General features: G+C 40.9%; 1 protein-coding gene across 1 annotated transcript; it reads left to right on the top strand.

Moving 5' to 3' along the window:
- Window positions 1–5,899: 5,899 nt before the first annotated feature.
- Window positions 5,900–12,058, top strand: LOC124876785 (dual specificity protein phosphatase 7-like). Its single transcript, XM_047379791.1, has 3 exons — window positions 5,900–6,648; window positions 9,054–9,482; window positions 10,119–12,058. The coding sequence occupies exons 1-3, from the start codon at window positions 6,279–6,281 to the stop codon at window positions 10,418–10,420; spliced, it is 1,101 nt and encodes a 366-aa protein (XP_047235747.1). The 5' UTR covers window positions 5,900–6,278; the 3' UTR covers window positions 10,421–12,058.
- Window positions 12,059–13,335: the final 1,277 nt, after the last annotated feature.

The following is a 13,335-nucleotide window of genomic DNA, read 5'->3' as shown; positions in this document are numbered from 1 at the left end:
ATTAGGTTCATAGCTCGTTTAGAGACCCTTTTAATGATAAGCTAATTTTGTGAGATAGGAATTTTGGGTTTTCATGAGCTGTATGCCAAAATCATCCGTATTAAGACAATAAAAGACCTGAAATATTTCAGTTAGTGTGCAATGAATCTAAAATATATGAATGTTAAATTTTCATCATGACATTATGGAAAATAATGAACTTTATCACAATATGCTAATATTTTGAGAAGGACCTGTATGTGAGCAGTTTTATCGCAAACAGTGCTGCTGACAGGTAGATTACATCATAAATTTGTTAAATATGTAGTATTGTTTCTATATATAAAGTGACAGGAAGATGAAAGAGTTATGATGTGTTTTTATCTTTACTTGTGTATGTACATAAGTTATACCAAGTAGTGCTCTTTTTGTATGTAAACAGCTTGAGGGCAGATTTTTGGTGAGCCATTCATGAATTGCAATTGGTGGCATGCAAGATTTCACCACGTGGGGGCGTAGTGGGCCACATGTTTCTGCGGATGTGTGGCTGTGACATCAGACCCCTCCTCTCTGAGCTGATGACTCAACCAGTTCAGGAGCTTTTTTTTGCTTTTTTTTCATGAACTGCTTGAGGGTATGAGGATATTGTGTTTTCCATCCAGATAATATGGGGGATTAGTCTGGTTTTATTAAAATGCAGCAAGCACACGTCTGTGCATCTCAATATCATTAAAGATATTAAAAATGATTAGAGCACCGATCACCATTTTTTGGTGAAAACTGACCTGATATCACTCCTGTATGCTGAGAATTATCATGAATGAAGCCGATGTTTGTCTCCCATCTGTTTCAGCTCTGAATTTGTCCCAGAGAACATCTGCACCTGACCACTGTGTGTCTCCACATTCACCACAAATGCATAAAAGCCCCGAAAGCAGCACTTGACCTGACCTGAAAAACCCTCCAATTCTGTGAAGCAGAGATGTTTTTATTCTCTCCATTCTGGAAAAATCGCTTTGAATGCACCTTTAAAACTAAATGTGTGATATAAATGTGAATGGAAGAGGAGCATTCAGATGATGACCATCACGGTCATACACACTGTTTCACAGAGAGGGTTTTGATCAAAAAGCTCAAGTTGCATTCTACATACATTCAGATATGCTGGCTTTAGTTCAGTTGCAGATTTTATTTATAGGTTTTGTTCACTACACAAGGTTGCAAAGAGGTGTTGGCAGGAGTAAATCCTTGTGCATTGCCTGACCTCATTGTCACACTTGATTTCCCCCCATTTATATGTGTATACTGGCTTCATGGCTCAAATTTAGGACAGAGTTCAACTGAAGCATCAAATCATGTGGGTATAAGATGCCACGGGAAGAGTGCCTGCACATAATACGTGTGTATGTATTTTCTTTTTTTTCTTTTTACTCAGCATTTTAAAGAGGCTGCATGTCAGAGGCAGGTGTAGACATGGTGGTGCAGTGTAGCATGGCGATGATATGATGTTGGTTGCTTCATAATCGGGGAATGTTTGACAAGGCCTGTGTGTCAGTGAATGTATTAGCAGGTTTTAGTTCCATTCCTCACTGTGTTAATCCTGATGCCACGCACATCTGTGACCACCGCCTCCCCCTGCCTTCTGCCGACTCACGTGTGCATACAGATGCGGTGCGTGGCTGGATTCCCACTGCAAGCATCTCACTGGCGCTTGTTCCGCCTCTCTCCCCTGACTTTCTTTATTCAAATTTCTCCTGCATTATTATATACATTAGTAATGTACCACACAGAGATGCTCAGGGAGACTATGTCCTAGTGTAAGACACAAATGTAAAATGTTTAAAGAGGGAAAATCAGCTTCCTTGATCTGTTTTAAGTCACATTTTACCTGAATTTTCTTCCCAAAAACTAAGGCAGAATGTGTCTAATCTGGTAAAGGTATTTTGATCATAAGTGACATCATCCTTCCACTGACAGCTATTCTGCATCCATTGCATAACCAGTTTAAATTGCACTCAGAATGATAAACGGGTTTAGTCATTCTAGATTCTGCCCAAGTGTACTTGTTACATTTGGGCTTGCTACTTCTTTATTAAAACTTAATAGCAAAAAAGATCCAATCTAGACCTATGCTAAAAACTAGTGATTTGTATTTAATTAATCATGGGAGTCACAGATCAGGTCTAGTACGTAGGGCTACCCCAAAGGGTTGTTGTCCTTTCTTAAAACAATTCTTGGTTAATTATATATGCGTCTCTTGTTTTTCTTTTGTCCCTTTGTTCATTTTATATGACTAACTACATACCTGTTTATTAAAGTTTGTTGAAACAAGCATCTAGTAAGTGGTATACAACAAGGACAAGCAAAATGGCAACACGAGATTCAAGAACCCTCTAAAATTCCAAATTTTTCCAGGCTCAGATTTCAATGTTTTCTCTGCAGGTTTTATAAGATTTTGGACACTTCAAAAAGATACATTCACATTGACTGTATTCACATCTTATCTACATGTTATACAAATCATAAAGCAAGATGAGACTAAAGTTAGAATCCAATTTGGAAGTGTTGTAAAGGGTGATTTTACTGTGATGTTTAAGCATCTTGACCAACTTAGATCAGCTCTATTTTAAAATTTATAACATTTAGACATGTCATACAATCACTGGATTATCCTACACTTAATTATGTTTTTCAAAGCACATTTAGTGAACTTTGACCTCTTTTTGTGAGTCCATTTTGAAAAGTGTCGTGATCGGTTCATAGTAGGACCACGTTGCAGGCAAAAACAGAGGCAGTGGGTGAAGTGAAACAAAATTTAAAATTCACAAAAAGGCAAAATCTTACAGAGGAGGAACAGGATATGGAACACGGATGGAGGAATTGGTCAAATGGGAACCCATAGGCATCGCAGGAAAGGAACTAGTGGGGAGCAATAGACTTAGTGCAGGTGTGAGCAATCAGTGGATTATATGGAACAGCTGAGGAGCAAATAGAAACTCAACATCCTCAAACATCTGAAGATCATAACAGGACACCCCTCTCCTCCCTGACTACAAACACACCCCCAAGGGTGGATTCAAGATTCCCTATATGAGAGTCCATAAAGACAAAAGATACAACAACTGGGCAAGCAGAGTAGGGTCCAAAGAAGGTATGGAGTTCAGTAGGACGACCTCGGAGGTCGTCAAAGGAGGCCTTTAGGCCAGCAGTGGTAGAGATAAAGCCTAGGAGGCTCGGAGTCTGGGAGGCCAGTGGCACAGGAGGTCTGGAGGTTGACCAGGGAACTTGGGGAACCCACAAAGAACCTTGTCAGAAGGCCGGCAACAGAATGGCAGAACCTTTACAGGAAGCGTCGAGAGACCAGGGTGAAGCTCGGGAGACAAGAACCAACGGTTGAACTCAGAAGACAGGAACCCACAGTGAAACTTGGGAGACAGTGATCCACAGTGGAGCTCAGGAGACTGAGGGCCAGACGGTGGGAACCCTCAATAGAGCTCAGGAGAGTGCCGTGGAAGCCATGAGAATCCTTGCTGGAGCTTTGGATAAGGAGACAAAGGCAAGCCCACCTGGGCCCCCTTGTTAGAAACACAGAAAAAGGAACACGAGAACAGGATCACGAGGCCAGTCCACCTGGACGCCCTCATTGGAGACCTTGGGAATAGGAAAACGAAGCTGGAGTGGAGCTGGGGAGGGCTGAATAGAGGGTGCAGACGGTGTTGATGATGATAATGATGATGATGATGATGATGATGATGATGAGGCTAGGTGTGTAGATGATGGCGCTCAGGCCAAAGGCTGCAGAGCAAGAGTCTCTGATTGTAAAACTGCAGAGGTTTAAACTGCTGCAACTGAAGACATGGGAACAAGTGGTACAAGAGAAGTCTGTGCAGGAAAGTGCTGAGCAGAAGCCTAGATTCTGATGTTCAGAGGCACCAAGAAGCGGGCAGCACGGAGTGAGCTGTGGGTCTCTAAGGCGGGCGAATAGATTGCTCAGATTCAAGAAGGTGACGTAGTACCTGTGGACGTAAGAACATCACCTGCTGCTGCTGTTGTAAACGCAGGAACCTCTGCTGCTGCTGCTGCTGACATGGGTTGTGGTGCAGACTGCTGAAAAGTGCTGGAGGAGCATCAGGGAATGCTGGGGAAGGTGTGAAGACGTCAGCCAGAACATCAGGAACAGAAGTAGAGAGATTATGACAAAGAAAGCTTTGTTTACGGTGAGAGAGTGAGATTGTAATGGGGAAGGTGAAGACGTTAGCTGGGTCCTCCGGAACAGGAGCAAAGGCATCAACAGGACCCTCAGAAATGAGAGTGGAGGTGTTGGCCGGAACCTTGGGGATGGAAGGCATTCAGCTGATGGTGTTCTCCTGAGGGTTTAAGGAAGTCCAGATTACTCTGATAGCAGCATTCATCTTTTCTGCATCGATGGCTCTCGTGTGTCTCATCTTACTCTTGATAATACTCAAATTACTCTTGATAATTACTCTTGATAATAACGTTATCTATGGTCAGGAGAGTTTGCCGGCTAAGCAAGCACACTGAAACCATGGTTATTAAAGTAGGTATTACTTTTGACAGTGTAGGTAGTTAGTATATACTGCTGGAAAGTATTATCTCCAACAATCTTGTCAGCAGAGGAAAGCATGAAATTTTTTAAAATGAATTGGGAGATTGCTGCACTGACTTTGGACTTGATAAAACACAATTGACAAACTCTAGAGAATGACGTGGCTTAATGAATCATCACTAACTGTGGAACCTTTTCACTGGACCTCAAGCAACTTGGATTTTGTGCCTCTCCACATTTTGCTTTTCAAAAAGGTTATGCTTAAGCTTGCTTATGTTTATGCTTTTTTGTCACTTTGTTTCTTTGTCACAATGTTCCCGATCATCAAGTGAATTTTAATATGAGAAAAAGATCACCAGAGTGAATACATGATGATTTCAATTATTAAGTAAGAGAAGCTATTCAAACCAACCTGACAAGCATTGTGATAACAGCAAGTGAGTTTTTTACATTGCTATAGAGAAATTTTAGCCCTCTCTTTTGTGCAAAACTGTCTTAATTCAGCTTCTTTGAAGCATATTCAAGCATAAACTGCATGTTTAAGGTCACAACACAGGATCTCAATTGAAGTGTGGACTTTGACTAGACTGCTCAAAACCTTGCTGGTGTGCTTTGGATCATTGTTTGCTGCATAACCTAAGTGCACATGAGCATAAGGTCGCAAACCAATGCCGGGACATTCTCCTTTAGGATTTCCTGGTAGAAATCAGACTTCATAGATATTGTTCTGGGTTCTCTTCTAACCTCCTGAAAGGATTGTTGAGTAATTTAGTAGGGCTGCCACTCCTAAGAATGTTTACCAGTGTTCCATGTTTTCTCCATTTGTTAATAGTGGCTCTCACTGTGATTGACTGGAGTCCGAAAGGCTTAGAAATCGTTTTGCAACCGTTCCCAGACTAATAGACTTTGTTTCTAATTTGTTGTTGAATTTCTTTTGCATGATGTATTGGTTTCTGAGATCTTCTAGTCTATTTTGTGTTGTTAGGCAGGTTCTATTTAAATGATTTCTTGGACGTGGCTGGTAAAATTCAACTTAGCTTTTAAAATAGTTAACCGATTATGGGGCAACGTTTTATTCACTCACAGTGTCTTGCCTAATATTATTTTTGTGTGACAAAAGCATGCCGTGTATGAGTTTCACTTTATAAATAGAGCTCCTTTAAAAAAGGAAATGTTCCATTATTTTCTAATTTACTAAGATCCACCTGTAGGGAATATCACCAAAAACTGTGATGAAAGCAACTTGCGCCTAATAGAGAGAGATCTCAACCCGATTTCATTCAGACATTCCTGGACTTTGTAATGTTTCTGCTATGACTTTAAATTGTAAGGAACAAACTCCTCCTCTCGACTCATTCTTCTGTCATCCGAGAAAAGTAAAGAAAAAAACTCGCATACATCGGAATGATAAAAACGACAATGTGCTCGCTGAACCCTGGTACGGTGTGAAGCAGTTGATTAGGAGTTCGCTGGCAATTGAACACTGACATTTAAGAGGAAGTTGAAGTGTTCAGAAACTCCTCGGCTCGCTGGGACAGCTCACACTTACTGACTGATGGAAAGAGAGAGGAGGAAAAAGGGGAAATCTTTTCGCTCAAGCAGTAGCGCCATGGACTGGCGGGGCAACATTTAACGCTTCTCTTTCCTTGTTGTGTTTTTTTTTTTGTTTGTTTTGTTTTGGGCGCGATGACGGACTAAAGCAAAGTATTTGCGTGTAGCATGATAGTGCGATATGTCTAACGCGAGGCCGAGTAAGAGCGTGGAATGGCTGCAACTGGAGTTGGAGACCGGAGGTACTTCTCTTCTCCTGCTGGACTGCCGCTCACACGAGCTGTATGAATCATCCCACATAGAGACCGCCATAAACCTGGCAATGACGGGGCTCATGCTGCGGAGGTTCAAGAAGGGCAACATCCCGATCCAGACCGTCATCCCCAAACACGAGGACAAGGAGAAGTTCCTGAGGCGGTGCAAGACGGACACGGTGGTCCTGTACGACGAGAGCTCCGCGGACTGGCAGGACAGCGGCTTCCCGGCCACGGTGTTGTTTCTGCTTCTTAACAAACTGCGAGAGGACGGCTGTAAAGCGTACTTTCTGGAAGGTGACGATTTTCAATGCCAATATAATCTTAGAAACAATTGAATTGTTCATTAAAGACGTGGGTTTGGGATGTATACACCAGTACAGTTGGACACTTAGCGCTGTAACTGTAAACAGGACCGAAAAGTATCCATAGAAATGTTGCGACTTTTCACGGGTTAACATGTACTGTTCGTTAAAGTAGACCTGTTCATGTCTCTGTTATTAGTATGTCGTAAAGGCTGACTTGTGGGCTCATCCTGTGTCGTGTGGTCGCAGTTTGAAAGTTGTTCAAAAGTTTTAGTCGCCGCTGAGATTCTCAATTAAAATTACAAAATGGCTGCGGCATGTTTTGCTCCAGCAGGAACGGACATGTCTTTCATGAATGGTCCGTGTGGAGGGGGGGGGGGGGTCAGCTTTCTGAAGTAAATATGCCTCTGCTCTTACAGTTTTTGATAAGACATGGGCCAGGTTCAGGTGTTGTATCTAAATCACTGAAGAGCCTTGCCTCCCCTACCCCACATGTTGCTGACACATTAGGTCAGCTGGCTGAAAGAAGGAACATTTCGTAATGGTCAACGACTACCAGAGTTTTCCTTAAGTTATAATAGGCTTTGGACATTACCGGCATCAAGGTATACCAAGGTCTTATTTGACTGTCACATTAAGTAGCTGGGCAACCAACCCCCTTGTTGCTGCGCACTGCTGCTCAGCTGTTTGGAAGAAGGCAATTGCACTTTTGCACTGCTTACAAGAAAGAAAAAGTTGGTGTTTTGGAAATGTTTCTGGGAAAAAGACAGACTGTCATGATGTAGAAACTACAGATGTATCAAAATGAAAATAACATTAATGTTAGTGATACGATTATTACAACTGTAATAATCTGTAATAACAGTATGTTATATCATTTTAGCAGCAGGAGGGATAACGACTTCTTTTCTATCATGTTTCACATTTTTGTTAAACATTTTTGTCCACTCCAGATTATCATACAGTAAATATATGCAATACTAGCCCATGGCTAGTTATTAATATAATAAACAAAGCTAAAAGTTGCCAAATAATGCATTAACTAAAGATGTCTTTCTTAATGGTCTCTGGGAGAGTGAGTTGTAGAAATTTAATCTTCCACTCTATGAGTTTTTTGCTTTTACAGTTTTACAGATGTGCCCTTATTACCAGGTTTAATGAAAACAGACTGTTGAAGCAGCGATGCCCCTCCCCCACGTCTTGCTGTGCACTGCCAGTCAGCTGGCTGAATGACGGCTATTATAATTTTCTTTTGCTTTCACGAAATACAAAATCTGCAGTTGGAATAGTTTTTTCAATAGAGAGAAACATGGCCAGTCATAGTGTGGAAACTTAAGGTTTTTCAAAATAAGTGCTATAGACATTAATTTTATGACTGTAATCAATAGTCATTAAGCCAGCAGTAGGAATAATTGTTGTTTTTCAGTTTGAAGTCAAAATAATTAAACTGTTATAAATGTTTGTTACCACTTCTACTCAAAGTTAGCAAACAGTAAGTATCTCATACCTGCCCATACCTAGTTATTAATTAACAATTAGCAGGCTATCTGTTTCCCTTTTTATTTAGGTCTGATCTGCCAATTGCAGTTTTGAACAATTCAAATTTTATATTCTAAAGACTAAAACTCATAAAAGAGAAAAATGTCTTGCAGGTACTACTAGAGGTAGTTGTTTTTAAATCCAATAGAAAATTAAGATTTTCTCTATTAAGCATTATAAAATGTACTTCTACCCTTTTATCTGATTTAAATTTTTTGACTTAACCCTTGTGTGGTGTTCATATTGTTTTTACTCAGCCAATGTTTCTGGGTCTGGTGGACCCGTTGCATTTTGTGATTTTTAAAGCCTCACAATCAAATACTTAATTAAAATCATGTTATGAGTGGAGACAAATTTACAATTAATTTACATTAATTGTATCATTTTTCCTTCAGTAAATAATGAAAATGGGTCCCACAGACCCTCAAGGGTTAAGAAGTTATTGTATGATACACACGTACGACGAATTTGGTGCTACACACATAGACAAACATACAGCTGACATAAATACATTTGGAAATATGTAGTTAAAAAAAGTTGTATAGGAATGTAATGAGAAAAATAGAGCACCGTGGCAAATATAAAAAAATATGCAATAACAGCAATATACAATAAAATGAAATAGTATTTACATGTGCTGAGATATTTGTACTATTTGTGAGGGGAAAGTTTCAGTGGGGGACCAGGGCCTTGTTAATGAGCCTAGCTGCAGAACAGAAGAAGCTGTTTTTGTGGCGAGAGGTTTTGGACCTGATGGACCGCAGCCTCATGCCAGAGGGGAGATGGTGCATCACAGATTAAAATATATATATTCAGATATGATTAAATAATTTAACTGTATTTATATCTCATATTCAGGTGGTTTTGTGAAGTTCCACACAGAGTACCCAGAACACTGCGAGACCCTCCTGGACAGCTCCTGTCCGAGCTCCTCTCCCCCGATGCCTGTCCTGGGCTTTGGAGGTCTCCGGATCAGCTCGGACTGTTCAGACGGCGAGTCCGATCGGGAGCCCAGCAGTGCAACGGAACCAGAGGAGAGCCCCGTCCCCAGCAATCAGCCAGACTTTCCCGTCCAAATCCTACCCTACCTCTACCTGGGCTGTGCCAAAGACTCCAGCAACCTAGACGTGCTGGGCCAGTACAACATCACCTACATCCTGAACGTCACGCCTAATCTGCCCAATGTGTTTGAGCACAAGAGCCACTTCAGATACAAGAAGATCCCTATTTCAGACCACTGGAGTCAGAACCTGTCCCAGTTCTTTCCAGAAGCTATCTCATTTATTGGTGAGTATGCCAACAAACTTAAAACTGGAGGGGGGGGGGGGACAGTATAGTTCCTCTCCCGCTATAGTAAATTGGTAACATCCGGGTTCCTTGATCTAGTAGCTTCATCAAGGAAACACTTTTTTTTCTCTTGTATGTGTTACAGTCCATAAAATAAAAACAATAATTATCGCTCAAAATCCGAATCGAATGATGAAACCTCATATAAAACCGGAAGCCAGAAAATGTGATCAGTTCGTGGTTTTTATGGAAGTGATTTAATTGATTACATTACCACACTCTAATCTTATTTGGCCAATTTTTATTGTTTTATGGCAGTATCACAACGTGGCGTTTCAGTTTTGCTTTTGGTTTGGTGTTTCTCACCATGACTGCACCTGAAACCACAACTATTCACTTGTTTGTTTGGTGGTTGTTGTGTTGTGTTGTCACAAGCGGGTTTCTCAGCAGGTTCATGCAATGAATGAGGAAGGAAGTGATGTTTCCACTCTTTGTGGTTGTGTTTGATTCCGGTTTGCAAGCTATTTACTTACTCACAGCAGGGCTGAGCTAGAATTGCACTAACTCTTATAGCAGAACTTGTGATAATGGTGTTGTTTACACATTCCTGACCTGGATTTTCCCTTTCTCCTCCAGATGAGGCTCGATCAAAGCGGTGTGGCATCCTGGTCCATTGCCTGGCCGGCATCAGCCGCTCAGTCACAGTCACTGTGGCCTACCTGATGCAGAGGCTCAACCTCTCTCTAAACGATGCGTACGACTTTGTGAAGAGGAAGAAGTCCAACATCTCACCTAACTTCAACTTCATGGGTCAGCTGTTAGACTTTGAGAGGACACTGGGGCGGCACACGCCCTGTGATAACCGCTCTACTAGCGAGGAGCAGCTCTTCTTCACCACACCAACCAATCACAATGTCTTTCAGCTGGAGTCGACATAAGGAGCGATAACAGTTTTTTTATGATGTTGTTTCCTGTGGTGGTTTTCTAAGCTCGTCAGATGCCTGATTTGCTGACACAAGCAGTAACAGTGACAGTGTTCAACTTCACAACGAGCTGCATTGATCTGTTAGAGCAACAGAATCCATATGCACAGAAATGCAAAAGCTCTTGTCTCAATGCCTTAAAATGCCTAATCTAACAATAGAACCAATCTAACTTTCACAACACACTGTATTAATGAATGGCCATATACAGTCATAATTGATGGACTCTTCACAATATTTCCTTTTCAGTCTTTAATTGTTTTTGGACTGTTGTTTGTTGTACTTATTTGGTTCAGTAATGAATAGGCATGGGCTGGTATGAGGTTTTCCCAGTGTCATAACTTTGAGTATAATTAATCATGGTTAAATTTAAATAAAAAATGTATAACAAGAGCTAATTCTTTTTATTTAACACAGGGAAGCGAAAACTCCCACTGCGGCCAAAATAATATTACATATTCTAAAAAAATGTATTATTTACAGTATGTAGCATCTAAATTTGAATAATATTGCTTATTAGTTAAATTGAAATTAAATTTTTGTATAAAATATTAACATAAACAGTTACAATATCAATAGTATTACAAAAGTATTACCTAAAGTGTGTTTTATTGTCTGTATGTTCCACAAATCATGAAACAACATGATTCTGTAGAGCACCACCTTGGATCTATGATGGCTTTATTCTGTTGCTAAAGTTTTAGTATGACAGAAAATTTAAATTTGTTTTTTATTGAAAACTGCAAATGTTTAAAACCGTGGTACAGTTTGATATCAGCCCATGCCTAGTTATGAACAATGCCTTTATAGTCTAAAGCAAATCTGTAGCCAATCCAAATGTTTCCTGGGGTCCATTACAGCACGTGTTGTTATTCTAGCTGAGGGAAATAAGCTACTATTTGTTCAAATCAAAGTTCATTTGGCTACCTATAATTTAAACAGTTTAAATGTAACTTTGCTGAAGCCATGAAATTGATTTTTACATAAGATTATCTTCCATCATTGCCCGTTTGTCCTGAGGGCTTTGGCCATTCTTTAATATGAAACTTAACAGTTAGTTGCCATGTTGAGGTATAATGTTAAAGACTGGCTTTTCCCACAGTTAAAAAAGAGCAGCTATGTAAGTAATAAGGGTACAAATAACTGGAAACCCGCCTTATTTTGGGTTTTTCTTGAACACTTTTCAGCCTGCAGCCACTTTTTGTTACAGGGGTCCCCAAGTGTAAATAGCTTTTCTCTCTTTTCGCCAGTCTTGTATTTGAACAGGTGAATGAATTTAAAGTGCGAAAGGAATCGAGAGGAAGCAAGCTTGACTGGAGCATTCTTACCTCAACAAAGAGACATTTTTCAGGGATTTTTGTACAAGTCCGTTGCGTGTCATCTTGGCCTCTTAAAACGCACCCAAGGGCTGTTTTGTTTTTGTATGTTTGTAACGATGTACATAAAACATGGTTGTTACGGGGAACATGTTCTGTAAATCATGAAGGATGTGGAAGTGACCCTGTTGGAATCCTTATGTTTAGCATATATTAAGCAAAAAGGCATTCTGTACTGGTTTTTACAACAAATATATTGTTTATTTTTACTTGAAAATAGTTTCCTTGCCTTTTTTGTTTCAAAGTCTTTTTGCTAATAGAACAAAACAAAGTGGTGCTGTGGTTGAGTCATAACCAAAGAGTCGTAGTGCGCTGTCCAGGCTCAGAGATGTAGTTGTGGTCAGAAGTCTGCTTTTTTTTATTCTCTCTACTTTCTCTACTGAGGCTTGGCTTCCTGTCTCCAGCGAGCTCTCTGACACAAAGGCAAGTCACAAGGCCAGATCTGTCAATAGCGCAGCGCCAACACGCCCTTCAGCCATCAATCAAATAGCACTTAAAGAAAAAAGGAAGATGATACAGCAGTAATTTTGACAGCTTTCCTCTGCAGCCAGAAAACTGCGAGACCTTTCTCACTTGCTTTAGTTCCTTAATATCAGATTGTGGTTTTGGGTTTTAACTGACAAAAGTGCAATATCCTGTTCTCTTCTACAAGAAAGAACAAATGATGTATTTGCACATGTGCTACCATTTAATGGGGATTCACATTTATAATAAACTAGGCTTATTTTATAGACACTAAATTTGAAAAGGCAATTTCATTTTGTTGTGTGGCCACTTTACTAGGTACATCTGTTCAATTGCCTGTTAACAGATAGGGAGTCAGCCAATCACATGGCAGCAACTCAATGCATTCAGACATCTAGGTCGGGTGAAGACAACTCGCTACAGTAGAAAAGGTGCATTACAAAGGGGGAGAAAGAATTTAGGTGACTGAATGTGAATATGACTTTGAACTACAGGCTGGTGTGAGAATCTCAGAAACATGACCTGGGATTTTCACACACAGCCATCCACAGGTTTACATAGAATCCGCACAAAAAAAAAATACCGTCAGTTTGTGGATGAAAATGCTATGCTGATGTGAGGAGTATCGGCAGACTGGTTTGAGGCGATAGAGAGGCAACAGTAGCTAAGATGACCACATGTTTAACCAAGGTGTGCAGAATATCTACTCAGAACACACAACACATCACAGCTTGGAGTAGATGAGCTAAAGCACCAGAAGACTCCACCAGATGCCAGATTTCTTGTTCTTGGCTGAAAGGAACAAATTTTTCAGCAACGGGCCATCCGGGAGGGGCTTGGAGTAGAGCCACTGCTCCTCCACATCGAGAGGAGCCAGTTGAGGTGGCTCGGGCATCTATACCGGATGCCTCCTGGACGCCTTCCTCGGGAGGTGTTCCAGGCACGTCCCACCAGGAGGAGGACCAGGGGACGGCCCAGGACACGCTGGAGGGACTCTGTCTCTCAGCTGGCCTGGGAACGCCTTGGGCT

Source organism: Girardinichthys multiradiatus, chromosome 1 (genome assembly GCF_021462225.1).
Source record: "Girardinichthys multiradiatus isolate DD_20200921_A chromosome 1, DD_fGirMul_XY1, whole genome shotgun sequence".
Lineage (NCBI taxonomy): Eukaryota > Metazoa > Chordata > Actinopteri > Cyprinodontiformes > Goodeidae > Girardinichthys > Girardinichthys multiradiatus.
Note: the sequence above shows the minus strand (reverse complement) of the source record. Positions and strands in the feature narration are given on the sequence as shown.